Source organism: Sciurus carolinensis, chromosome 13 (assembly GCF_902686445.1).
Source record: "Sciurus carolinensis chromosome 13, mSciCar1.2, whole genome shotgun sequence".
NCBI lineage: Eukaryota > Metazoa > Chordata > Mammalia > Rodentia > Sciuridae > Sciurus > Sciurus carolinensis.
The window spans coordinates 88620042-88647900 of NC_062225.1; the positions used below are offsets into that span (position 1 = coordinate 88620042).

Genomic DNA, 27859 nt, shown 5'->3' on the forward strand with positions numbered 1-27859 from the left:
CTGTCCCCTGTGCAGGCAACCCCCACCTTGCAGACAGTGGTCAGTGTTTGTATCTGCCCGTTCCGTAATTTCAAATAATCTGAATCTTATCTGATCTTTTGTGTCTGACTTTCTTGTTTTTAACTGAATGTTAAATAAATTCATCCACGTTGTGCTGATCACAAGTCTGTTCCTTTTTGTTGCTGAGTAGCCTTCCATTGTCTGAATAAAACATGATTCATGTATCTTTTTACCTATCAATGGACATTTCAGTTATTTCAAAATCTGGGCCATTAGGAATAAAACTCATAGAACATTCTTATATGGGTCTTTGTGGATATGTTTTCATTTGGGAAAGGAATCGCTAGGGCAAAAGATAAAATATTTTAATCATGTAAGAAATCGCCAGACTTTCCAGAGTGCTCATACCCTTTTACACTCCGCTAGCAGAGTGTGAGCCTGCACCTCACTGTCCCGTGGGCTTATTGGTCTTGTGTTTTCTGCGATTGTGTTTCTCTGATGATTAGTGCTGCCAGGCATCTTTTCCTGTATTGATTGACTAATTGCGTATCTCTTGGCAGATATTCAAATCTTTTACTGCTGGACTTCTCTTGCTAGAATTCTTTCTGAGTTGTGGACCTCTGTCCTTTGTCAGGTAGATAAATTCTGAATATTTTCTTTTAATCTGTGACTTTTTCGTTTTCTTAGCAATGACTTTTGAAAAGCAGAATCTTTACATTTTGCTTTACGTACATTTTGATGAAATCAATTTAGCTTTTTTTAAAAAAAAAAAATTACAGTACTTTTTTGTTGTTGTTGTTGTTTGCAGTACTGGGGATGGAACCCAGGGCCTTGTGCGTGCTGGGCAGGCACTCTACCATTGAGTCACGTCCCCACCTGCAGGATAACAACTTTTTAAAGATCACAGGCAAAATGTGAAGGTCAGAATTTAAATCTAAGCTTGAGAATTCTCAAAAAATGAACTTTAATTTGATTTCAGCACTTTAAAACAAACATTCGTTGTTAGTTTTTTATTCCCCCATTATGCATGTATTTGTTTTGTTTATTTGGTATTGAGGATGGAGCTCAGGGTTTCGCCTGGGCTTGGTGAATACACCCCCAGCCCATGTCCCATCTGGATGCTGAACCTTTGGATGAGCTTACCTGTTTTCCTCACTTGGGAAGAATTCTTTGGTGTCCTCCGTGTTTCGAGTTCATTAGTTCCCACAGTCCCTGAGCACCTTGTTTTTCCCTGAACGGTTTTGGTTTTGTCTGACACCTAAATGAACAGATAACAGACATGTCATGTCACCATTTGAAGTGAGGCAGTAATTCAACATGTGTATTTTTCATGAATAAAAAAATGTTCTGCTCTGGAACTTTTTTTCATTTGCTATTGACTTTAACTTTGATATTAGTAATCATATTGGGACACTTAGCTACACAGAGCAAGAATCCCATCTCAGTGGTACTGTGGTGTAAACTGTGTAGAAAATATTACCTCTCAAAGCTAGAAGAGAGGCAGGGCAACTCATTTTGGCTAATTCAGGCTTGATGAGAGCATTAGAAACCTACATTCTGTTTAATTTTGTATCTTGCCATCTGGCACTTTGTGTCCTCAAGCTCTCTCCTCTTATAAGCTAAGGTGGCTGCTACACTTGCTGAGAGTGAAGAGAATCTCCCAGAATCCCTGTGTCATGTCTCGCTGACCAGATCTGAGCTTCCTGTCAGTTTTCAGGTGGAGGAGGGCACAGAGGTGGGGTCAGAGTCAGTGGGGCAGATTCCTTGGGCATCCCCTTGTTAGGAGGGGAGAACCAGGCTTCAGAGTGATAGGGCTGTTATCTGAATCAACTCAGATCTGTCCACGTTTTATTTGCATGTATACCTAATCTTTTGAAGATGTTCAATGAAGTTCATACTTTGACCATAGCACTTTATATTGGTTAATATGTCTACTTTCTCCAGTGTGTGAACTTGAAGAATCTAAGCTTTGCCTATCGTCCTTCCAGGAATCTTTCTCAAAAGATAACAAAAGTGTGATGTGCTTTTTATCAGTTGCAGAGAATAGAAAAGAAACGCTCTGCCTAGGATTTTTTCTGGAATTAGGTTTTCCAGAGCGAGTGTTGCAGCTCAGCTTTTTCAGAGAGACCGGGTTTCTGGTTCTGCTGTGCTGTCCTCATGCGTGCAGGGTGTTGTTGGAGCGACCATCACATCCACGTGCACAGTCCCAAGAAGGACAAAAGCATGAAGAGCCCCGCTGGCCGTCTCACTCCCCTGTTTGGGAACCCCTGGCCTGTGTGGTGGAAATGTAATGCAAGTCACAGATAAAATTTAAAAATTCCCAGTAGGCACAGTTTAAGAAACTGAAGAGAAACACATTGTATATTTTAGTAATATGTTCATTTTACCCAGTATATCCAGAACATTATCATTTTAAAATTCAGTCAATAAAAAATATTAGGTATTTTAATTTTTTTGTTTTTATTCTAAAGTCTTTAAAATCTGGGACATATTTTCCAGTTACAACACATTTTATCTCAGGAGCTCAGCAACCACATGTGGCTAGTCAGAGTTATGCTAGTAAATGTTTAACAACAACCTGACTGGCTTTGGGGGGAAAAATATATGTAAAAATACACAGTTGGCCTTCTGTTTATCTGAGCCCCATATCTGTGGATTCAACCAACCATGAATAGAAAATATTTGGAAAAAATGCATTTGTACTGAACATGTACAGACTTTGTTCCTTGTTATTATTCCCTAAACAACACAGAATAGCAGCAATTTATAAAGCATGTTATGTTTTACTAAGTATTATAAACAAGGTAGAGGTAATTTAAAGTACACAGGAAGATGAGTATTGGTTTCATGCAAATCCATTTTATATAAAGGATTGGAGAATCAAGATTTTGTTGTCTGTGGGGTATGGAGGGACAATGGTATGCATAAATTTACTTATAATTATACATTTAGTGGAATTTTTGCACATAATTTACAGATAAAATATGTAATGCTCTTTACTGTAAATTCTACATGACCAGTTAACCCCCCCTCCAGAATGCTTTTGGACTTTTGCCAAATTCTTACTTGGTGTAAGTACTTCCACCTTGAGAAGATTTAAAACTACTTTAAGTTCCTAAATACAAAGTTTGAAAAAAAAAATTCTTAGCAGCGAATCATTATGTAGTGTTTCCACCATTATATTTTAAATCTTTGTAAGTAAGCTTGGTTGTAAGTGTACTAAGTGAAATAAGAAAGTGAAGTTGGCACTTTGGAGAACATATACAAATTCTAATATATTGTGCAGACTCTTCTGCCCAGAAGGGGCTGTTCCAGTGGGGTCCACTAGCTGTGTTGGAGCAGCTGGTCTCCCCAGCGAGTTGGGATGGTGAGTGCTCTAACTTGCCAGTCCTTCATGGGACAGATGTTATCCCTCTAATACGCATTTCCAGGCTTTTACTGGTTATTCTTCTATTGCATTTCCTTTATTTTTCTAAAAGGAACTGGTGGTTATAGTTTTTCCTTCTATGATTTTTCTCTTTATGTTGTCATCCATTTTTCACTTGAATTCTCACTTTGTTTCACATTGACTTGCAAAACTTAAGAACATTAACCTACTATATATAGGGAATAATTTTTTAATTTTGGTCACTTGTCATCTATAAGTTTCTGTTTATGTAATAATATATGTCAAACTTTATGTTCAGGCAGTTGTGATTTGTATTGGGCTTATAAAGTTATTCCCATTCTAGGAATTCAAGGGTGTTTTCTTGTTTCTTAATAGTTTACTTTTTAAGGAATTGTTTTTACACTTGGATCTTCCATAATCTTACTGGATTGTTTTTACATGTGTGCATATTGTGAACTGGGAAACTTTCTGAAATATGAGCTAATTTTTTAACCTCATTTAACCTCATCCATCTTCCCACTAATTAAATGTGCCAGCATTAAAATAAACAGGCCCTTCATTTTACAATGAGTCTTTTTCTGAACTTTCTCCTGTTTGCTTAATCTTTTGATCTATTTTTGAAACAATACTACATTATAAATCACCATGGCATATTCTCTTATCTGCTAGGCTAGGTCAAGTCTTCCTTGGCTTATGTTTATTTAGTTTTCCAGAGGACCTCGGAAATCAGCTAGTTAGGCCCCACCAAAAGTATGTTGGGATTTCAGTTAGGATCGAGAAGCTAAATTTGGAGGCCAGCCTCAGGAGACTGGACCTCAGTGTTGCCTACGTCTGCAGCCTGAGCGGGACTGAGCTGTGCCTGCATACTCCGCCCCTTGCCTCATCAGCACGCGGCTGCTGCTCCCCTCCGGCGCCATACTGTACGTTCAGATAGCTTTTCTTTTGTTTTTTAATTTTAAGGAAATGACTTTTTCCCTTAGGTTACTTAATACTTTGTTATGTTGAAACATGTTTGAATATTCATAAATGCCCTTCTAATCTATTATGTTTCCTTTGACTCATCACTATGATGATATATATAGTACTAGTCCTCTCATAGCATCATAGTTGATTTATAAAATACACTTCATGAGGTATCTGATTATTTTAACAACAGGGTTTTCCTTGGTTCCGTGAGTGCTTTGCTTGGGGTCTTCTGTGGCTACTGTTAAGTGTAGGCCAAGGCTGCAGTCATTTGAAAGCTTGACTTCTTCACATCCACCGTGGTTTCCTTGTATGGCTGAGCTGATGTTTGGCTGGGTGGTTGCTGACTGCTAAATTGTTGACTGGCACGTCCATGTGGCCTCTGCATGTGGCCTTGGCCCTCCACTTGTGATGCCAGGGTTCCGAGAGAGAGCACTCAGGGCCAGGCTTTCAGGAAGACCAGAGGAAAGCCACAAGCCTTCCTGGGGCATAGCCTTACGATTTCAGAAACTAAACGCTCACTGTATTCTGTTGGTAAACCTCGTTATTGAGTCCCTCATAGGTTAAACGAGAAGAGAGTCATACCCCAAGAGCAGCAGGTGCAGCAGGAAGGTTGTCATGGGTGGCAGCAATCTTCAGGGACAGTCTGTCCTTGTCCCCACAGTCCACACACATACTGTGAGAAAAGTGCACACGTTTTCTTCCCAGGACCCCCAGAGTCCCGTCTCATGGCTGCCTCAGGCTCAAGGGCTCCATCTTGTAATCTCAGTCAGTCGAGTATGAACGAGACTCTGGATGGAACTCAAGCACAGCTCCCCATTGGAGGAGTTGCCTGGTATGCAGTGGCGATCTATGGCGGGTAACTGCCGAAGATCTTCTGTTCCGAGCAGGTGGGGATGGAAGGTGCCATCAGTCACTGGCTCAGAGCAATTGTGAAATCCAGACAAATGTGGATTCCTTCCCTTTTCACAATAACTAACCAGCTTTACAGTTGAATAGGTCTCCTAACCTGCTACATACCAGCAGAAAATTGGGGACGTAAGCTCTCTTTTTGTTTTGAAATGTTATATAATGCCTTTAAAAAACCTGTGGGCTTCCCATGCATCTAATTATAATCTACTACTTTAAACTGAGACTACACTCAAACCTCTTAAGTCAGTCTCCTTTCCACTGTGCCTGAGAGTCAGAGTGCCCAGGAACGACAACACCCTTCAGGTTCTTGAAAGGCTTTCTTGTTGCTTTTCCTGCCCTCTTGGAGCCTGCAGAAGCTTGCTGGGAACAGGACTTCTCATGACTGGAAGGCTGGGGTACAAGGCCATTTTTGCTGGCTGTAAGCAAGAACTCTGGAACCAAAGGGAGCACACAGCTCTTTCTACCACTGAAGGTGTTAGGCCTGAGGAAAAATTGAATTGTACTTGGGCAAGAGATGTGTTTAAAAACAACACAGTGACTCCCAGTGACCAGCCAGAAAAAAAGAGAGATCTGGGAAAAGGTAACTTGTGCCCATGGAAACTGTGGTGTGGTTCATGCCAACTTCCAAAACCACCTTTCATAGTGCTAGGGCCACTGTACAAGGAGTCTGTGATGCTGTACCCCACTGGGTTGAAAGCGATGAAAAGTAAATAAAAGCGGACTGGGGGGACTTTAACAGGTGGTTGACAAGGCATGTCCTGGAGAAGTTCTGTGAAGGTGTGCCTCTAAGTCTTGCTGAGGGATCATCAGAGATGACACTTGACTTGTCTTTACCTTGACTTAAGAATATTTTGCTGACTTGAAGGGCCCTTCCTGTTTTTCGTGTTCTCTGCAGAACCTGCACGCTTCATTTTTACTTTGTGTGTGTGCATCTGAAAATGGTGAATGAAAGTTGTTTTGTATCTGAAAGAAGACAGCTCAGGTTCCGGTCTCCTCCTCTGGGCTGCCCTGCTCTAGTCTCTGGCAGCTCCCTCACTGGCCTTCCCATCTAAACACGCATCTCCTGGGACTTCTCCTGCCTCTAAGTGCGACCCAGCCCCTAAGCCCATGCTGCCTTTCATGTTTTTGTTACAGATTCCAGAGTACTTCACAGTCTATTATGGTGATGTCACCAGGTCAGAGCACAGTGGCTTTAAAATCGTGCTGATGTCTTGCTTTGCCTGTGGTTCTGTGGTTCTGGAACTCAGGAAAGTCGGCTGCATGGTCCTTTCTTTTTCCTGTGTGGTCAGCTTCTTCGCTCACCACCTGATGCCTGGAGCTCCCCGCACCTGGTGTCTGTCCCCCTCCCGCTTCTCCATTCTCACGTGGCAGAACGTCCAGGGGCAGAGTCTCAGGAGCGTCACACTGCTCTCACAGCTGACCACCAGAAGGCAAGAAGTAGCAACCGCCAGGCCAGCTGGGGCCGCAGGTGGAATGCACAGTGTGTTTCCTGTAGTGTGGTCAGTGTCGTTAGAGGGCTGGCCCAGGCTGAAGTGGACAGAGAAATAGACCATCCCCTTGTGGGGAAGCAGGCGAGCTTGCAGAGAACTAAGGTGGGAGATGTGGTGACCACACTTGGAATGACGCTTGCTCCCCAGCACTTGATGGCCGCACGTGTGCAGGGCTGTCCGGTGAGGTACAGCGATTGTGAGTTCCTTAACTCGTAAGCATTGAATTGGGAAGCTGCCCTCCCTTTGTCTTTGTTCAGAGTTTGAAAAAATACTTTCATAAAATCCCCCAAATTGCCTATATTACGAGCTTTTATTTATTTTTCACTGTATTATTATATTATTACTATTCTTTTTCTCTGTATCGTGTGTGTTTAGAAAGTTCTTCCTGAATTGAGAACGTTTGAATCTTTAGCCACAGTTCCTGCTTTCCGGTTTGTATTTTACGTTTTGTTCTGTGTCTGTCGCTGCAGTGTGGAGTGAAGGCAGAGCTTCCTCTCCCGACTCGTGTTGGTTGGCTCATGATTTTATTGCAGCCCCTGACACTGTGAATCCCATCCTTTTTTCTGTAGAGTGTTATGTATTCTAGAGTATGTTCCTTCTCTCTTCTGTTGCTATGTGAATTATTTTCCAAACCATTATTATAACTCCAACCCAAGCATCTTAAAAAGTTTCTCAAAGTCACTACTAAGTGTTCATGCATGTAAATGTGGCTAAATGCCACTTGACTCACACCAAAGACATATGATTTTAGATTACCAAGGACGTTTTTAGACTTGTATTAATTTGTTTTAATGTATATCTGAGCCAAATATTTTTGTGCTAAAGTTTGTTTTCTAGAATACAGGAATCATTAGATGCAGTAGATACCAATAATTATGATTTTATGCTTGTGATTATAACTTTCAAATATGTAATTTGATGTGTGAATGTCTTTCATGAGGAAATGAGTAAAGGCAGCAAGTGACTGCATTTACCATTGAAGATGTAGCCAGGTAAACAGATAACTAGTGAAGCAGATCACTAGCGAAGAGTTTTCTTAATTTATTAAATTACTTGAGCTGTGCCTACCTGTAATCAGCCTGTAGTCCTAGCAGCCCAGGAGCCTGAGGCAGGATGGTCACAAGTTCAAGGCCAGGCTTTGTCATTAGTGAGACACTGTCTAAACAAAAGTAGGGCTAGGCACACAGCTTCCTGGTAGAGTGCTTTTGGGCCCAGTCCCCAGTACTACAGAAAAATTACTTGAGAGTAGATCTAGTAAGATTTAATTGTTGAACCATATCATTTAATTAGTAAATTACTTTAAAATGTACTCTGTAACTAAATGAATTTTTTTATTATCACTAATCTGGCTTTTTTTATTTTCCAGATACTGTTTTGTGTTTGCTTTGGGATACCTCACAGTGTGCCAAATCACTAGAGTCTATATCTTTGATTATGGACAATATTCTGCTGATTTTTCAGGGTAAGATTAAAACTTCGATTCAGCAGTCTGTTTTATCTTTTGTAACTATTGGTTAAAATAAACACAAAATATAGTTGCAGTGAAAAGCTATTATTAAACATTTGAGTTGAAAATTCCTTTATGAATTTAGTTTTTCTTACCATAATTGGTTTCTTTATAATACTTTGTCACAAAATAAGTATTCTAAATATATAGCATTTGAATTTCTTACATAGCATTCTGATATTGAAAGCATCTAATTCTGAGGGAAATCTCAGCAATCATTTGTGATCACTGTAAGTTAGCTCACCTGGAGCCTGTGTTCTGGCTGCTCGGCCTCCCCCTCCCTCCCCGCTCCCCTCTATTCACCCAACAGTAGTTTCAGCACTAGTGGAGGTGACTTCAGGCTTCTGTTGCTTCAGAGGGGCTCATTCCCTCCCTGCCTGGGTAGGTCTGTGTCCTCTCATTAGCTGATGGAGTGTGTTAGGTCACCCTACAGCGCAAGGGCCAGGCGGGGAGGTGGGGATTTTAAACCTTCATGTTCTTTATGTTGGGCCTGACAACTTTCTCCATTGAACAAGGTACAGAAGACCTGCTATGTCAGTCTTGAGTCATCCAGACATCATAATAATGAGCGATAAATCCAATTTAAGATTAAGTAAATTGGAAAAAATAAGGCAAAATAAGTCATAATACTTTTGGAGAAAAAGTGGGAAGGGGCCAAAATTGGATGAGAAAAATCACTCCTATGAAACGAGAATTTTAGAAGAAGAGACATCTTTTTCTCCTTAAAGAGACCAAATGGGTTTTACTGTACAGATTTTAAAAGTAGTCTTGAATGAAAGGAGTTTGCATCCAAAACAGATAAAACCAAGTGAAAACAGAAGGATGCAGTATACTCAGAAACTGATTAAACCAACTAACTAGCAATATTTTGAGTGAAATTGTGATGTCTGCCTAGAATGTACAAAAGGAGAACAGAGGCTAGCAGTCTTCTTATTGATAATAGGTGGTCTCAAAGAAATTGTGTTGTGGCTGGGTGTAGCGACCAAGCCTGGAATTCCAGCTACTCTGGAGGCCGAGAGAGAGGCTGGCAAGCTCAAGGACGGCCTGGGCAATTTCACAAAATCCTGTCTCAAAAAATAAAGTGGCAGGCTAGGGAGATAGCTCAGCTGGTAGAGTGCTTGCCTTGCAAGCACAAGGCCCTGAGTTCGATCCCCAGTACCACACACACAAAAATAAAAATAAAACTAAAGTGGCTGGGGTGTAGCTCAGTGGTAGAGCACCCTTGGATTCAGTCCTCAGCCTCACAAAATAAATAGGTGGATAGATGGATGGATGAATGAATAGATAAATTTAAATTTAAAAAATAATTGAACTCCCAAACAGAATCAGTTATTGAGTCATTGTGAAAATCTTAGTGAATTTGAGGAAGTAACCGAGGTCATATGTTGTCATCATAGTATAATGAAATTAGGAAGTAATTCAAAAGTAATCCAATCACTACAAAACTTAATCCTAAGAATATGTTGCCCTTGTTCATCTTATATCCTTTAGTGCAGTAGCACACAGTAGTATTAAATATTTAATTGAATTAATAATAATACTTAAGGAAAAAAGTAGAAAATACAGTAGGAAAGGGAAAAAACACAAATGGGAAAACCTGAACAATGCAGGAAAACTATTGAAAGATAAATTCATAACTTTGAATATTTGCATTGTAATAAGTGAGAAATAAATTGGATATTTAGTATAAAATAGAAACGAAAAGAATATTCTCAACTAAGTCTATGAGTGTTGAAAATAGAAATGTTAACTGCAGCAGCTGAAGCTAACAGTTCTGTGCAGTGGTGAGTTTTCCAGCCTTGGAGTCCTGGGACTCCACAGTAAGTTCTCCAGGCAGGAGAGAGAGGAGCTAAGCCTCCGAGGTTCTAGTCCTTCAATCTCGTTTCAACCCATCTACTCAGGGTTTCCCTAGTTAATATTTTAGGACTCTACATACTTCATGTCAAAGTCTTTTTGCTTTATTTTTTAAAATCACCAGATGTGAAAGTAATTTAGCGTAACCCGATTGAATTAATCATGGAACCATGTGGGTTGTTGCTGATACAGACTTGTGTGACCAGTCCTGAGAGACCCTCACTACCTTTTCTTCATTTTGATGTGACCACACTCTGGTCATTCTCTAGTCCTCCACCCAATGTCCCACCGCACGAGCCAGTGATAAGCTTCCTGCTGTTAAACAGCCCTGGAACTTGGTGGCGTGACCTGAGACCTGACTTCTCACTCACGTCACAGTTCCCAGAGGAGGGAGCTTCAGTTCCACACAGTCATTTCGGGGACCAGGCCCCTTCTTTCTTGTACTTCCACCTCCTTCAGGCTCTCTGGCAACTTCTTCTAGGTTGACGGGGCAGGTGGTGTGTTGGGATCCGGGAGAGCACACTTGCTGTTTACTTCCGCTCGTGTTCTGTTGGAACGCACTGGTTACATGGGCCCATAAATTGGAGGGCAGTACATTTTAAGCGCACAGCGCATTTTGATAGAACATGTGTATTTGACATGACTTTAGAAATATTTTGTTGAAAATTAAATTTCATTCAAATATTTAAATGTAATTTTAAATACATGAGTATGTACAAGAAAAATAGCATGGCATTTTTAGGACAACCTGTTTATGATTCTCCAGCTTAGAGTACAGTTTTTGTCCATGAAGAGGAAACATTTCAGTGAACCGGTAAAAATTATACACAGTAAATCAGCTGCAGAAGGCCATTCTGACTGAGCTGTGTCTGAGGGCTTGCTGTGTTCAAAAATGGGCACAGGAGAGAAAAGGGCCACCTGTAGGCAGAGATGCCCCCTGGATGAAGTACTCAGGCACTGGGGACCCTTATTAGAGCCCGTGAGCAGGAGAGGCCCTAACTGGATCCCAACTCAGCTAAACATTGTAGCTATTCTAAGTAGTGTTGGTGTCTGAAGAAGGCAGGATTTGTAACAAGGCTCATCTCTTGTGCTAAGCTGTCCACTGCTCAGAAGCTAGAAAGCACAAGAAGGGAAGCCCAAGTGTTGCTTAGGAACCAGCATGGAAGCTCTTGTCTGGGACAGTTTTACTTGCAAGAGGTGTGCACACATACTATTATGTTCAGGATATGTTTAAAATGTTGATTATATAAAAGGGACTCTCTTTTTAAAAAAAATTTTTAGTCGTAGATGGGTACAATAACTTTATTTGGTGCTGATGATTGAACCCAGTGCCTCACATGTGCTAGGCAAGTGCTCTGCCACTGAACTACAACCCCAGCCCCTAAAAGTGACTCAACAGAAGTTTCTATTTGTGGAAAAATTGAAAAGCTGAAATTGTCAGATCTCACATTAGCCTTAGGAAATAGATATAAGAGAAATATAAAACAACAAATGGCTTTCCTTTACACCAACAATAACCAGTTAGAAAACAGTTTTCAGAAGCAATAAAAACTATGAAATATCTAAGAATATGTGTTTTAAAAAATGAACAGGATCTCTGAAAACTAAAATTTTTATTCTAGGACATTGAACACTAACTTGAAAATCAATTCGTGCATTTTTGAATAGTAAAATTCACTTTTGTAAGGATGGTAATTTTCCTCTAGTCAACCTGACACTGACTACAGTAAGTCAGGGTTTTAACAGAGATGAGATAAACTGGTGGAAAGGTCTGTCTGGAAGGGTAAATGCTACTGTCTAGAATAAGAGTCATTAAACTGGGTGCAGTGGTGCACACCTGTAGTCCCAGTGACTCTGAAGAGGAGGCAGGTGCCTTGCAAATCTGAGGTCAGTCTCGCCAACTTAGCAAGACCTTGTCTCACAACACAGAGGACTGGGGATGGAGCTCTGGGGTAGAACACCTCTGGGTTCAATCTCCAGTAACCCCCCACACCAAAAAAAAAGGCGGAAGTCATTCAAATATTATGGGATTGACATAGTAGTAGATAAACCAAGGAAGCCAGGATGAGGACCAAGAAGCAGAGACCCCCAGGGATTTAAGAATAAAAATACAGAATAGTAATGGTGGGATCCTAAGTCAGTGGGAAAACCTGGCCCAGTTCCTCAGGAAGTGCATGAGGACGTTAGGAAGGAAGAAGGAAAGGTAGATCCTAGACAAATGTAGTCGGAGGCAAGAGTGGTTTTTCTGGCAGAAAGATAATGAATTCTGATTGAAATGTTGATTTCTGTGGTGCCAAAAAAAAAAAAAGTTATATGTGGCATACCAAAGTAAGTCATGTCTACCAAAAAAATTATATGTGGCATAATTTTCCATTCAAATCAAGACTCCATCTTAGAGCCAAGCAGACAGTAGCAGATGCTCAGTAAGTGACGCACTGTTGCTTAGCTGGGCCTGTCCTTTGGGGAATGGGGGTGGGGGTTGCTTTCTTGTAGGTGCTTTTGTAGGTGACAGTTCTGTTAAGCACATGCAGTGACAGGCCCTTTGGCCCCAGAGCTGCAGATGTGATTGTCACCCTTTATTCAGCTGCATTCAGATTCAGAGTCTAATTTTAGGCACCTCTTCGCCTTGTGTGAAAGGAGTCACAAAGGCCCCTTGTAGCTCTTTGTAACCCTCCTCTCCCTCACTGTGAACCCAGAGACTGTTGTAAATAGAGTGACTAGACTATCCAGCTGCCTGCAAACCGTAGTGTTCCACCTATCCTAGTTCATCCTATGGAAGTGTCTCCCAGCCCCTTGACCTACATTTGGCTACAGGAACCATCCTATCTAGCTGCTGCTAACGGAGTTCAGGTTACCATGGGTAAACAGACACAACCTGTCCCCCACCCATGCCCGGCTCTTCCTCTGAGTTCATGTATGTTCACAGAGCAGTGTAGCAGAACATCTGTCAGAAATACACAGTGCTGAGGGAAATGGGGTGAAATGCAGCAAATCAAATTCCTTGCATGTGTGATTTTGTCAAAATGAACCCAACTTCTACATATAACATTATGCTCTAATTTAAAAAAAAAAAAAATACAGTGCTTCTTAAAATACCAAATGGAAAACTCCAGAAACCCTCACTTCCTGAGTTTTAAACGGCATGCAGTTCTGCTTCACATGATGAAATCCTGTGCCCTGCCTCTGTCTCGCCGGGGTCAGGAGCCACTCCTTGTCCCTGCTGCAGCTGCCACCCATCTCCAGTCCTCTCCTGGGCATCCCAGTGCTTGTGCCTGAGGACCTCACTTCACTGGGTAACGTCCCCAGGTGCACAGGTCTGTCCCCTCTGTTCTTTCTTTTTCAATACTTTTGTTTACCCTGTTCTCAGCTTTCCGGCCACATCTGCCTGTTCAGACCTCCCAGATCTTGAAGGACTGAATTAAACGACGTACTTGAGAGGTTCCCCACTTGACTCTCAGTGTGGTGTTTCCCTCACCTCTGCACATTTCAGCTCTCCTACTCGGCTCTTAACCTTTGTTGATATGGGCACAGTAGCCCCTTTTCCCGTAGGAAGCACACCTGAGACCCACGGGACGTGCCTGGAACCACAGTGGCACCAGACCTCTGAACCGGTGCCTGTTCCTGTACTCACGTAGCCATGGTAAATACCACATTCACGAAGGGAAGTGCCTCATAGCTCCCCTTGGGCCTGTCTGGAATTCTCGCACCTGGGGACGTTACCCAGTGAAGTGAGGTCCTCAGGCACAAGCACTGAGATGCCCAGGAGAGGACTGGAGATGGGTGGCAGCTGCAGCAGGGACAAGGAGTGGCTCCTGTCCCCAGCGAGACAGAGGCAGGGCACAGGATTTCATCATGTGAAGCAGAACTGCATGCCGTTTACAACTCAGGAAGTGAGGGTTTCTGGAGTTTTCCATTTGGTATTTTCAGACTGTTTGGCATTAGGTAATCAAAACCATGAACGTCGTACCTGAAGGTGAGGGGACCACTGTGCTCATGGGCCTGCTGATCCTGCTCTAGGCAGGAAGCCTCTGCAGGAGCAGTGCTGCCCACATGATGCTTGTGTCCCTTCAGGGCCTCGCACTTGGTGGCAGTTCCCTCATGTACTAGAAGGCCCGACTGTGGAATGGGGCTAGCGCTTTGCAGCACCGTATGAGGCTTTGTCACAATGCCATTTCACTGGACCTCACAGTGGCATTTCGAGTCCCTTTCACAGACCAGGACTGCTGTGAGAACGTTGAATAACGGCCCCTCTTCCACAGTGGCAGAGGGTGCAGTCGGGTTTGTGTTTCTGACCTCGGTGTCCAACCGCCTCTTCAGCACATCCCACGTGTCCTCTTGTGGGTCCTGTGGGCGTCTCACCCCCAGCACACTGCTCAGCTGGCACCCCTTCCCTGTGGTCTCTGCTCCCTGCATTCCTCCCTGGTCGGCCCCAATCTTGTAGTCAGTATCGTGTTCAAAATCCAGGTGTCAAGCCCAGCATCAGGTGTGTTATCAAGTCCTCATCCAGCCCTGCGTCTTCACCTTCAGAACATGCCTGGAATTGGCTGCAGACCACCTGTGCTGTCCCCCTGGTCTGAGCCACCGTCCCCTCCCACCTGCCCTCTACCCCTCAGTCTTTGTTCAACCCCGAGTCAGAATGTTTCCCTTTAGAACCTAGTCACTCATGGCCTAAGTCAATTCAGTTGTTTCTGCCTCAGATTGACGCCACTGTGCCTGCAGAAGCTGCCAGCTCTGTCTTCTGCTGCCTGTCTTGAGTTGACCTGTCCTCCTCAACCCCTGTGCAGTTGCACTTGTGTCCATGGGCTGCTGAACTCGCCTTTGTCCTGGGAGCTCCGTCCTGGGTGTCCAGGCTTGTTCTGTTACCAGCCACTCTCTGGGTGCGGCCGGGGCCCACTTGCGTTGCACTCCCTCCTGTGGGCCCTGTTTCAATTTGCTATGCGTCTCGGGGTAGCATCTGGCATGCCCGTGGTCACCTGCCTGTTCCCGTATAAGCCGTCTTTCTCCCCTGCTCTTCCCCACACCAAGGACCTGGTCTGGTTCCCTCTGTCTCCAGCGCCTAGAACGTGCTTGGTGCATCTTAAATGCCCACTGAATACTTGTTTTCTGAATGAGGGAGGAAGCAGGTGCATGAGTGCAGGACTCTGCTCCCTCAGCGAGCTGTCCAGCCTACGTGACCGTGAGCAGGCGGGGTTGGTTTGTGTCCTTAGCGGTGACTGGGAGGGAGGGATTGCAGTTTTCCTGGGACTTGGGTGATTGATGTTCTGGTGTGAAGCCGTCACTTCCCTAGAAGGCCCTTGCAGAGGCTTTGTGGGATTGACACGCAAGCATCACCGAGTCGGCAGTGGGGAGAGATGACGGAGCCTCAGGAGCATGCATGTACTTAGCCCCTCGTTCTCCAGTAGTGTTTAATGGCAGCTGAGTGTCCACTGGGATGGGGCCCGTTCTGCCCTACTCGTTCTTCTTAGGGACAATGTGTAAATATTTTTTGAATTTTTTACAACCCTCTCCCCTTTTTGTTTCAGAAAGTCGGGTTTCAAAATTCTTCACGAGTATTTTATTTTGTATTAGCTGAAACTGTTCCATTAGTTTAAGTATTTATTTGACTAGTTAGATTCCATGTTTTCCCACATTCCTGGCAGAGTCTCCCTGGAAGGAAATACCTATAATGCCACTTAGGTGCAGAGATGTTGTGACGTAGAAGGAAGAAGCCCCGTCCGACGCCTCCTCGATTGGTCCCTGGAGCCTTCTACTCCCACTGCCTGCCCTCTGGCTCCATCTTCCCCTGGGAAACGGGCAGCTATCTCAGACTTTCCTGGGTCCTGGGTCCTGGGAAAGTATATAGGTTAGGAGTTCCTTTCCATACAAAACCAGTGGAGAGTTAAAGTGTCAGTAAAGATGAGAGTGAAGTACTTGTGAGAGTCACTCTGATTGTCCTGAAAAAGATATTTTGGAACAGATCGCGCTGTTGAAAACTGCAACTTGCTTCTGTGGGTAGCGGGTTGGCTTCCCTGAGGGCTGCTCCTCTGTCCGGCGGGTCCTGCTGTTGGGGCCAGGTCCACGTGGTCCGTTGGCTCTGCACCCCGGCGCTCTGTGGTGTGTGCTGCACCAGAGTGGAGTCTTCTGCCCACCTGCAGCTCGCTCTGGACTGCAGGCAGCCCTTTCATCCCACAGTGACTTCCCTTTCTTACTCCCTCGAGGTCACTCGGTAGTGAGTTTGCCTTCTGCTCTTCCACTCTTAGTCACCGTCCCCCCGAAGACAGGGTGGGCCAGAGGCAGTTGGACCCATTTAAACCCAAAGGGAATGTTTGGGGCTGACAATCGCCAGTAAAGGAAACAGAAACGACCATGAGACCGAGTGATAAACCAGGCCATATTTTGCACATCACGTGTCGGTTTCTGAAGGCACAGAGACGAGGCAGCGATCCTGCCGTTGAGTAGTTCATGACTTTTTTGTGGTAACAGAAGTAAACGATCTTACTTTGGTATGACAGATGCTTTCAGTGATGACAGTGAACAGATGTGGAGGACTGTCACCGCCCGTAGCAGGAGAAACATCTCGACTGGACACCCAGCAGGTTCACTTCATTTTGTATTTTTACAGTATTCCTTCACCTCATATCTTACGCCAGGCAGTGCTGTGTGCTGTAGGTTCAGTCACAGGATGTTCACCTTCCCCACCTCATGGACTTTGTCTAGAGAGAGACTGCTGGGCACAGTGGTGTACCCTGTAATCCAGCTACTCGGGAGGCTGAGACAGGAGGATTGTAAGTTTGAGGCCAGCCTGGCAATTGAGCAAGACCCTGGCTCACAATTTTTAAAAAAAGGACTGCAGATGTGACTTTGTGTCGTCAGTCCCTAGTACCACCAAAAATATAAATAAGTAAAGGAAGAAGGCAGACACTTTAAAACCAACCATCGTAATGTAATGAATACAAGAACTATGAACATGGAAGACACCCTGAAAGAAAGAGACAAGAAGCTGAGATGAGATGAAAGGTGTGTGTGTGCGTGTGAGAGAGAGAGAGAGAGAGAGAGAGAGAGAGAGCGCGCGCGCGCGCGCACTTCTGTGCAGAGGGAGCTGTTTGACAGGGGTCCGTTGCGCCTCGTGGACAGAGTGACTTAGGCTGAGACTCAGAGGAGGGGAGGCAGCTCTTGGGTAACCGCGCCAGGAGAGTAGCCCACGGGCAGGCAGCTGCATGGCATGAGCGGCTGGAGTCCTCGGGCCTGCCCCCTGCCTTCGTTCCCTCCGTGGGGGAGCATGAGTCTTGAAACCCACGTGCATCCTATACCATCTATTCTCCCAGTTCAGCACAATATTCTGAGGTCCTGCATCCCCTGCACCTGGTGAAATGGAAGTTTCATGAAGGTGCAGAGAGCACAGGTGGGACAGTGAAGGCAAACATTCAGAAAGCCTGTGTCTGCTGAGCGTCTTATGTATGATACCTGAAAGCTTAACACGTCACTGAGTCGATGTAGATTTAGTAATCATTTTATCAGTTAATTATGTTTTAAGGTGACATGGGATTAGACTTTAGGACTGAAATGGCTTTCATGATTCACTGGTAAGCTAAACTAAGGGGAGGATTATGCAGGGTAAGGAAAGTGATGCTTTTCTCCCAGGGGGATGTAAGGGGTGGGGCAGGTTTATGGTCCTTAAGGTCATGAAGGATGGTCTTGCAGAGCCCTGAAGGCAATGCACTATTCAGAGGAGTGGGGATTAGGTTGACCGATTAGGTTCTGGGGAGTGTGTGGTCTAAATGTAAGAATCAGTTGTCGTGGAAACCAAGAAAAGTACCCTTCCTTAAGTCTTGGAGTTGCCTCCTCCCTGGCCTGTTAGATGCAGAGGAAGAGCCTTGTGCTCAGAGGCCCTCGGTTTGTCTGCGTTCTGGAGGTGGGACACCCTTGCCTCTGTGGGTGACATTGTGAGACAGCGTGTCCTTTCTTGCCATGTTGAGAAACACCAGTTTTTGCCAAAGGTGACCAGCAACACTGGCTTGACTCTGCTCTGAGCAGTGAGACGGGAAGAGCAGTTTCCCCCTGGTGGGGCCAGCTCCCTGCCCCTCCTGCTGGGAGGATGCTGTGAGAGGGGTGGTGCTCCAGGCCCCAGGCACACAGGTTGCCTCCAAGCAAAACACGATTTTCCTGCCCCCCTCCCGCCCTTCCCAAAGTCAAATAACCTAAGGTTCAGTGCATCTACAGTGCTGGGGAGAACCCAGGCCCCCTGCTTGCCGGGCAAGCACCACCCCTGAGCCACACCCCAGCCCCCTCCTGTGCTTCTGCTTCTTATGTAGCTGATTTTTTCTTTCCAAATTATCCATTTAATTAGAACACATAAAACGTGGGGGAAATGTTGCTGTTGTCTTGCTTACAACTTGATTTTGAAGTCCTCTTGTTCTTAAACAAGCTCGGGTCCCTACTGCCGGCACGCCCTGCTTTTAGAGTGGAGGAGTGGCCGCAGGTCTTCCTTCCTGTCTCCCGTGCTCTTGGCTCCCCACCTCTCTCACGCCTTCCTTTTCTCCTCCTCCTCCTCCTCCTCCTCCTCCTCCTCTCCCAGGCCTGTGTGTTCCACCTTTCCATCCCGCCCCAGGGCTGAAGGCAGGGCTGGCAGCCCTGTGTTGAGGAGGTGCTGGGTCTCAAGAGGCAGGGGTTGTCTGAGGCCCTGCACTTGTGACCTCAGGGCCTCCTTTTCTGGGGCATGAAATGAAGAGGTAGGACCTGGTCACTGGCTCACAGACAGAAGACCCCTGGGTTTGAAATCCGCGTTGTGGTAGAAATGTCACAATTTTGCAGTCATATAAGAGGAATGCATGAACTCCCCTTGACCTTCCTCATTTAAACTTCCTGCCTTTTGTCTCGTCATAGCCCGATGATGATCATCACTCAGAAGATCACCAGTTTGGCTTACGAAATTCATGATGGTAAGAATTCTGAAATTAACTCTTCATTTCTGAAAATAGTCCCATTCGAATGGTCTTCTGCTTGAGATACCAGCCTGGTTCTCTGCTCCCTGCGGAGCGCGGCCCTGGGGGCGAGGTGGGTGTTGGAGGTCTCGGCTGCTGGAGCGGGCTGGCCTCCTCGGGGCTTCTTTGTTTTGCTCTGTGGGTTTGTTGGCAGTCCTGGGCATGGAACCCAGAGCCCCACCGTGCCCGCAAGGGCCGTGCCCGGACCTGCTTCCCAGCCCAGAGCCTCCTGTGCCCGCAAGGGCTGTGCCCGGAGCTGCTTCCCAACCCTACCTGGAGTTTCAGTTCAGTCCAGCAACAAAAAGTGAAGCCGCAGATCGAGTCATCTGGTCCACATTAGCGACAATTTGAAATACAAAGGAAGGACTGTGGATGTAGCACCACACGTAAATAAGTAAAGTACAGGTATTGTGTCCACCTACAACTACAAGACCACGGAAAGAGACTTCTGGTCTAACTCCACGTTCACTCATTTCATCTCCGCCTTAAATTTGTATTAGGATTTTTGTAAACCCCCCCCCACTTTGTATTCGCAGTGCGTACGCACTTATTTACGTACGTTTTTAGTGTAGCACTTACATATTTTATTTCGAACGGACATGTAGCCGTGGGAAATGACAATAGTTAGGACTCTGAATCATGAAATTTAGGGTCTGGTTTCTTTAGCGAGGGAAGGAGCATCCCTGTTGGAAGGTCACGCGGGGCGCTGCTGTGCCCACTGCAGCCGCATTCCTCTCCTCAGCTAGAGGACCAGCCTTGGCAAAGCTGTGAGGAAAGGGAGGATGTGCCCCTTCTGCCCTTTTGCTACTAACAAGCAAAATTAGCTCCTTAGCTTTTTGGAAGAATGGAGGGAGAGAAGAGGTTACTTTTAAGAATCTCAAACACCTGTTAGATCAAGTGCGTGTTGAACAGCAGCGCTGCCTGTGCCTTCTCACATAGACACCTGAAGCAGAAGCAGCAGAACTGGCATCCGAGTCCCCATAGAGGCAGTGACACCTGAGGTAGAGACGATCTTGGAGAGTGGCACAGTCCCCCTCAGGTTTCTCGTGTAGATTCATCGTACGGTCCATTTTGGAGGGTCTTTCCATGGTTACAGCTGATTTTTATTGTCTCACAGTGAAGTGGGCAGGACTCTCCAGACTCATGAACCTTTAAGTTATCTTTAGGTGCTGAGACTTCGGGGTCCTGCTGATGACAAATGGTGCCCAGGACTCCGGAAGGAAAACGTAGGAAAGTCATGGATCAGGGATCTAATTTTATTGGTTTAGAAGCACTTGATGATATACATTTAACTCAGATAAAAAAGTACAGCAGAACCTTACTTTGTGACCTGTTCTTTCAAATAGTTTTAAATGGAGTTGTTTCTTCGGAACAGTTCAGATCTTGTTTCGCCTTGGCTAGTGGAAGAGTTCAACTTCAAAGTGGTGACTCCTGCAGTTTGCCTCGGTTCGTCTCCCGGTCTCTCAGACGGGCCCTGCCGCATCCATTCCTGCCACTTGATGCTCACGGGGGCCGGGGGTTGGCCCTCAGCAGTCTTACAAAGGAGGGCCTCCTCATCTGTGTGTCAGGGACCCCCAGCCCACACTGGGTGATGCATGCAACTCAGCATGTCATTGAATTTACGCCTGATGTTTACTACAGTGAAGATTCCAGGCAAAGTTGGTAAAAGACAAAAGGACTTGTAGTGTCGTCTGGAGGAAAAGAGGCACAGGTTTCCAGGAGTCCCCAGTGAAGTTCCAGAGGATGTGCTGAGTCCCCAGTCGCAGTCACAGCAATTCCGAGGAGTGTGTTCTGCCCGGAGTTCGCCAGTGACTCAGCACCCAGAGCTTTTCCAGGCCTCTCACGTAGGCACCCAGAGGGTGAGCAGGGCTAAACCACAGTCTTGTTGGCACAAACTGTCAAGCATGAGCAACACTTATCCCCACCCCCACGCCGCCTTTTGGTACTGGGTATTGAACTCAGGGGTACTTTACCACTGAGCCACATCCCCAGACCTTTTTTAGTTTTTGTTTTGAGACAGGGTCTTGGTAAGTCATATGGCTTCATTAGCTGAGTCTGGCCTTAGACTTGTGATCCTTCTGCTTCAGCCTCCCAAGTCGCTGGGATTACAGGCATGCCCCACTGCACCTGGCAAAAAAGAACATTTGTATGGGTGTGGGAACTGTTTGCCAGCTAAGTGCCCACCTTAGCCATGGGTCAACCTTCTTACCAGCAGGCCTTCTAAGGACAGCAGGCTTAGCCTGTGGGCTTCCTCTGCTTGTCCTGGACACTCCTGTGGCTGCCAGCCAGAGCGCAGTGCTCACACAAGCAGCTTCAGGAAGCAGGTGCTCTTTGGTCTTGGAAACTTCTAGGCATGGTTTTGAGACATCTCATCACCCTCTCAGAATCAGGCCTCCCTCCCTCCCCTTCTGGTTTGAAATGTGTGTAGGGCATGGCTGAAGCCTCAGGGTGGATGATGGAAAGTAGCGGTAGTGTGTTGTCCTGAAGTTTGGCTTGTTGCCTGGCTGTAGGAGTGTGTGACTTGCTTTCTCTGGCACCTCATAAGAGGACCGAAGCGTAGCTGGGGCTTGTGCCTGATGTGGGAGGCTGGGGAGCCTTGTTCCTATCAGATGCTGGGCTGCATGATTTGTACTTGGTTTGACTTCTGGCTTTAAAATCTAGTGTCTTGTCTTTAATCTGTTTCTGGTCGTTCTATTTTAAATACCCCAATTCTGAACTGAGAGGGGAGGCTGATTTTGTTGTACAGGGAAACTTGTAACAGAATTGTTCTATGAAAATCTCCTTCAAGCTCCATGCTACTTTCCTTGGCTCATTTACTACTCAAAAATGATAATAGCCTGTGTGGTCAGGAAGGCAGACTAAACTGATAGAGAAGCCCACCCACACCAAAGGCTTGGAGATGCTGAATTCAAACAGTGAAAAGGTTACATGGCGCCTAGCTCGGCCTCACAGATGGAGCTGTTAACATGGTCCATTCCTGGTAAAAGGAATAATATCCCCTGCCCACAGAATGTTAAGGTGTTTTCCTAAAAAGTACTTATCTTCATTTCCAGAGAAACCACCTTGGTTTCTTTTTGTTTTTAAGAAAATGATGAATAGCAATATTTCTGACATGGGGAAAGAAAGCAGAATTGTTAGAAGTCCCAGTAATCTTCCTCTGGGCTTCTTCCTGACTACCCTTTACTTTCTCTTGTCTTCAGTGTTAGTTTTTTTTTTTTTCCTTTTTTTTTTTTTTTCCTTCTTGATTACAAAAAGTAGGTATATGTTCAATGAAGGAAATTTGAAAATACTAACAAGTTCAAAGAAAAGAATAATGATCCTTTGTGTCTCCTCAGCCAGAGCTGCTTTTTACTAACGTTTTTCCAGTTAGGAAACCTGGTTTTCTTTTTATATAATTGTCAAAAGTATATATACAATTATTAGCCCATTCCCTAATTGTTGTATACATAGGTAGTTTCTTTCTTTTTTCTATTATGTATAAGGCTTTGATGATCCTTGGTACATTTCAGATCACATCTTTGATTATTTCCTTTGCTCAGAGTCCTTTGGTTAGAGTCTGAAAACAAAAATTCTAAGTGTTTTTCTCTGCTGGTGGAGAGGAAGCTGATATGAGTTCTTCTTAGTTCATTTATTTATTTATACTCTTTCTTCCTACCAGAATATAAGTGCTGCAAAAGCAGGGAATTCCTTTTCCTCTGCTTTTACCCCAATGCCTAGCATAGTTCCTGGGGTATTTAAAGACAGTAACAATTTTCTTCTCATCTTTGTTTTGTATACATACATAGTAACATAAAAATGTGTTATATAATTGAGATCGTGTTATGATCATATTTTCATTGTTAATGAAATTGCTTTTAAATCCGTCATGATTAATCATGAAAGTAGCATTTCATACGTTAATTGAATGCTTGCTTCTTTTGTGGTTTGTTTTTCATGTTTGTCTGCCTTTATGTTTTTTAGTTGGTTTGGTTGGGATTTTTAGGGGGATGTTAACATTGTATCATATTTGCTGCAAATATTTCCTAAGTCTGTTATTTGCTTCTTAATTTAGTCCCCCTTTGGTCTTTAAATTGGATTTAGGGTATATATTTTTTAAAGGTTAGGAATCCTAGTAAATTGATAGGTAGTCATAACAATAACCTTCTGTTTGGGAAGAATAAATATATATTTGAACTTGAAGTATTTGAGTTCAGTTTCCATTCACTGGAGTCATGTGGAGTAAGGAAATTATTCCTTGCTTTATTTTCAGATTCTACTTCCTAGCACTGATGTTTAGTTATTTAAATCATCAATAATTTAAAAAAATTAAGTCCCCTTTTTTGAAAAGTCATAGCATTTACTGTTAAGACTTAATACATTTGTAAGTTTAAAAAGTACTAGCATGGGCTGGGGAGATAGCTCAGTCGGTAGAGTGCTTGCCTTGCAAGCACAAGGCCCTGGGTTCGATCCCCAGCACAGAAAAAAAAAAAAAAACTAGCATTTTGGAAATTTTTAAATTTAACAACAATTTCCTTCATAGAGCAGTCATATTAGTGGCTTTGTTTCCTGACAATGTGCTGTTTATCTTACACAGACCTGGATGTGTTGGATTACACGATGGTCCTTTCACATGATTGAAACTGTTGCCATGAGAAAGAAAGGGACAATTGTTAAATTGAGAGTATAGCGTGAATTTCAAGTGATGTAAGTGTGAGTGGGGAAAAATGCCATTCTTGTGAGAATTCATAATTGATAAAATTACCAATTTTTGTTTCTCAGGGATGTTTCGAAAAGATGAAGAACTGACTCCATCACAGAGGGGCTTGGCTGTAAGGTATGTGTCTCTGCATTATGTCCTGCCAGGTTCATGGGCCACCTCTGCCTAGGACAGTGGGCCACTCATGTGGCCAAGGCTTCTTGATCCTTCTAGATGTGCCTGGTTCAGGAAGGCCCAGGCTGCCTCCCTCTCCTACCTCCCGGCCACCAGACCTTGCCCTGTGAGACTAGCTCCCCTAGACCCTTGCCTGGGTATTCATGGAGTGGACCAAGAGGCCATCTGCCAAGTTTTTGTCTCTGGGACTCTTGAGTTCCTTTAAGGCAGGATGATAGTATGTCTCCCATGTAGTAGGTACTGGCCATAGTTGTAGCCACCATTCTTAGCCACCATCGATAACGGGCATTGGGCTGAGACAGAATATCTCAGTACAGCACACAGACTCCATGTTTTGAAGTAATAGAGACCCATTCGGGCCTTGCTTATTGTTACTTGAGGAATTCATTCTGGCATAGGTTGCTTCTTCATTTGGTACCAATACCCTGAAGGGTAATCTAAAAAATAGCTTAATGTCTCGCAAGGTCTTTCTCAGTCTAATATAATCAGAGATCAGATACTCATTTTAGTTAAAGAAAAAATTCCTATGGAGTACTTGTTCTTAAATCTGCAACTGATAAGTACACATCCTCTAGAAGAATGAGATGATATTTGGTGGCAGTAGTTAGTTCACCTTTGATCTCAAGGAGCACACCTTAGGTTTCTTCTAATGTTTTCCCCACCTTTAAAAATGTTCTATTTTGTGGATAAAGAAATTGTAATATATATATACACAATGGAATATTTCTTGGCCTTAAAGAAGAATGAAATTATAGCATTTGCCAATAAATGGATGGAACTGGAGAACATCATACAAAGCAAAATAAGTCAGTCCCAAAGAACCAAAGACCGAATGTTTTCTCTGATATGCAGATGCTGATTCACAATAAGGGTGGGGGACTAGGGAAGAATAGAGGTACTTCGGATTGGACAGAGGGGAGTGAAGGGAGGAGAGGAGGTATGAGGTAGGAAGGACAGTAGAATGAATCAGACATTATTACCCTATGGGCATATATGATTATACGACCAGTGTAAATCTACATTGTGTACATTTGAAAGAATGAGGAGTTATACTCCATTTATATATGTTGTGTCAAAATACATTCTACTGTCATGTATAACTAATTAGAACAAATAAAAAAAAGAAAAGTATATATCAGCATAAAAAATTGTTGTTTTGATATTCTCTTTTTGTTACCAGTTCATAGCCTCTTTTTTTTTTTTTTATTGTAAACAAATAGGATACACGCTGTTTCTGTTTGTACGTGGCGTAAATGCATACCATTTGTGTAATCATAAATTTACATAGGGAGTTCATAGCCTCTTGAGTGTACTGACTGATGGAGGGTCAATGGATCTGGTTCTCCAACCTTTCCAAGTTCTCGGTCCAGTGTTCCTCTGCTCCGTTTCCCCTTTCCATCTCGAATAGCCATCTGGCAGATCCCCAAACCTAGTTAAATTCAGCTCTCCACCTGCCCGAACAGTGGAGGGAAGCTGAGTGGAAAACATTGCACTGTAGCTACTGTGGGTTGAATTTGCTACCCCAGGTTTCAGGCACCGGCCTTGCTGTTGCCAGCAGTATTGCTGCGTTTCCATAGTTCCCTCACTCTCTTGCAACAGTGTACAGTCTCCTTTCTACCCATACTTCCAAATTTCATTTTATCGGAGGAAACAAAAGCAACTCTACTTCGTTCTGCAATCCCAAAGCCTCCCAGATGGGCTGGGAATGTGGCTTAGTAGAACTCTGGGCCAGCGTGGGTGAGGGCTCCATCCTCAGCACCACGAAAACAGCAACAAAAACAGACAGAAGTAGTACCCCATTAACCTGCCCAAAACCTGCCGTAAAGTCTCTGCTTCTTTGCTTGTGCCCGGTATCCCGTGGCTGGAACCCACTTCCCTTCTGCACGGGCTCTGCGCTCTTCCTCCTTTCTTCCCCCTCTGTGGGCTCATCCCACCCCGAGCAGCAGACGCTTGCTTCTGGCGTTTTTCTTCGGCACCCGGCCCTTTCCCTCTTCTGCCCCTGCAGACAGGTTTTGACCCCATTCTTTCCAGGTCGCCCTTAGTCTTAGCACATTTCACTGGTGCCCGCTGACCCCTGACTGTGAGATGTCTTTCTTGCCCGCTGTCCAGGGTACTGCATCTTTGGGTCTTCCTCTTCCATCCCTGTCCCTTGGTCTCTGTTGCTGAGTCCTCTGCCCTCCCGTGAACGCCTGGTGTACTCCAAGGTGCAGACCTGAACGTCTTGGTTTTCCGGGTGCCCACACGCAGCCCAGCTGCCTCACGCACGCTCTGCATGCTGCTGTCTCTCCTGAGCTCCAGCCTCGTACGCCCACTGTCGTTTCCACCAGCAGCTGGTGGTAGGTAGTTGGTGCTGGTGGGCGTGTTCAACGCAGAACTCCCGATTCTGCCCTCCTCTTCCTTCCCCACCCATCTGTTTCTCACCTTGTGGATAATCACAGTCCCCTCTATCACTGGTGGCTTAGGGGGATATGAGCAGACTCCCGATTTCTTACCACAAATCGGCTCTACCAGCCCTCGAGCCGGCCACGCTTCACATCCCCGCTACTGTCGGCGCAGCCCAGCCCCTCGTTTCCACTGGGCAGGCTCCCCCTTTCCTAACTCGTCTCCCCGTTTTCCTTCCTGCCCTCTGAGGCTTCCTTTCCTTCTAGTGGCCAGAGACCCTTTTCATGTGCTTTGGGTTCTGTTAGTGCCTTCCTGATGAAAACCTCCAGTGACTTCCACGTGACTTAGAATCACTTTCAGATGCCCGGCCACAGCGCCCGAGGCCCAGCGGGAACCCAGAGCTCTGCCACGCACTTTTTTCTTTCCTGGGGCTGGGGATCGAACCCAGGCCCTTGCACATGCGAGGCAAGTGCTCTCTCACTGAGCCACAGCCCTAGCCCTGTTTATATTTTTTATTTTGAGACAGGGTCTTGCCAAGTTGCTAAATCTGGCCTCAAACTTGGTGTTCTCCTGCCTCAGCCTCCCAGGTCACTGGGATTACAGGTGCACACCACCAGGCCTGGCTTCAACCCGCTCTCAACTCTCAGACCACCCATTAAAAATTCCTTCCCTTCCCTCCCTTCACTTTCTAGCCCTTGGCATGTCCTTGATTTTCTTCATAATGTTTGTTACTGTCAAATGTTACACAGCATATTTATCTTAATTGTCACTCTCCCTGTCACCTGAAAACCTATCACCTAAGTAGTGCTTTACTAAGGAGAATGATTCTGCCCCCAGAGACATTTGACGAGGTCTAGAGGCATTTTGAATTGTCTCAACTGGGGAGGGGTGGCGTTACTGACATCAGGTGGGTACAGGCTAAGGACGCTGTCGGACATTCTAAGTGCACAGGACAGTCCCCACAACAGGAAACTATTGTCAAAAGTGTCCGTGATTCTGAGGCTGAGAAATCCTAACCTGAGACCACACATAGTTGATACCAAGTCAATATTGTTGGAATGAAAGAGCGAATATTTGATTTAATATCATGAAGAAGTATCACAGTTAGGCTTAAGTCCCCATTTTAATAGCAGAGATTATGTCAGTACATAAAATTACTTGTTCAACGTGACATTTGAGCCACAGTTATTTCAGCAAGTTTCCCAGTTAAGCATTATCTCCTGCCTTGCAAATTTCGAGACAGCAATATGGCTTGGTGAGTGAGCCATTCTCTGGCCACCTGACCCAGGTTTGAGTCTGGAAAGGATCGATGAGGAGAGTGGAGCTGTGTGGCCCGAGGACACGGACTGCTCTTGTTCCCCAGAGATTGCAGGTGCCTGTCCAGTGTTTGGTGCGGTGAGAGAGCGTTTTGGGTTGGCGTTACGTAGGAAGAGCCAACAGCGAATCTGCTGGAAACATTCTTACCCATCAGCTTTGAACTTTGAAGGGAAAATATTTGAGGTTCCAGTTTGTGGGCTGGGATTGTGACTCAGT

At 44.8% G+C, this 27859-nt stretch overlaps 1 protein-coding gene across 6 annotated transcripts in view; it reads left to right on the top strand.

The window, feature by feature from the left end:
• Positions 1–27859, top strand: part of Mboat2 (membrane bound O-acyltransferase domain containing 2) — a 137419-nt gene that overhangs the window by 83168 nt on the left and 26392 nt on the right. For 4 of the 6 annotated variants that reach the window (XM_047523111.1, XM_047523106.1, XM_047523107.1 and 1 more), the window contains 3 exons: positions 8120–8215; positions 18977–19032; positions 23833–23887. In XM_047523111.1, coding sequence (XP_047379067.1) covers positions 8120–8215; positions 18977–19032; positions 23833–23887 — 207 coding nt within the window. The remainder of the gene's footprint in view (positions 1–8119; positions 8216–18976; positions 19033–23832; positions 23888–27859) is intronic. The other 2 variants (XM_047523110.1, XM_047523109.1) reach the window with 1 other exon arrangement.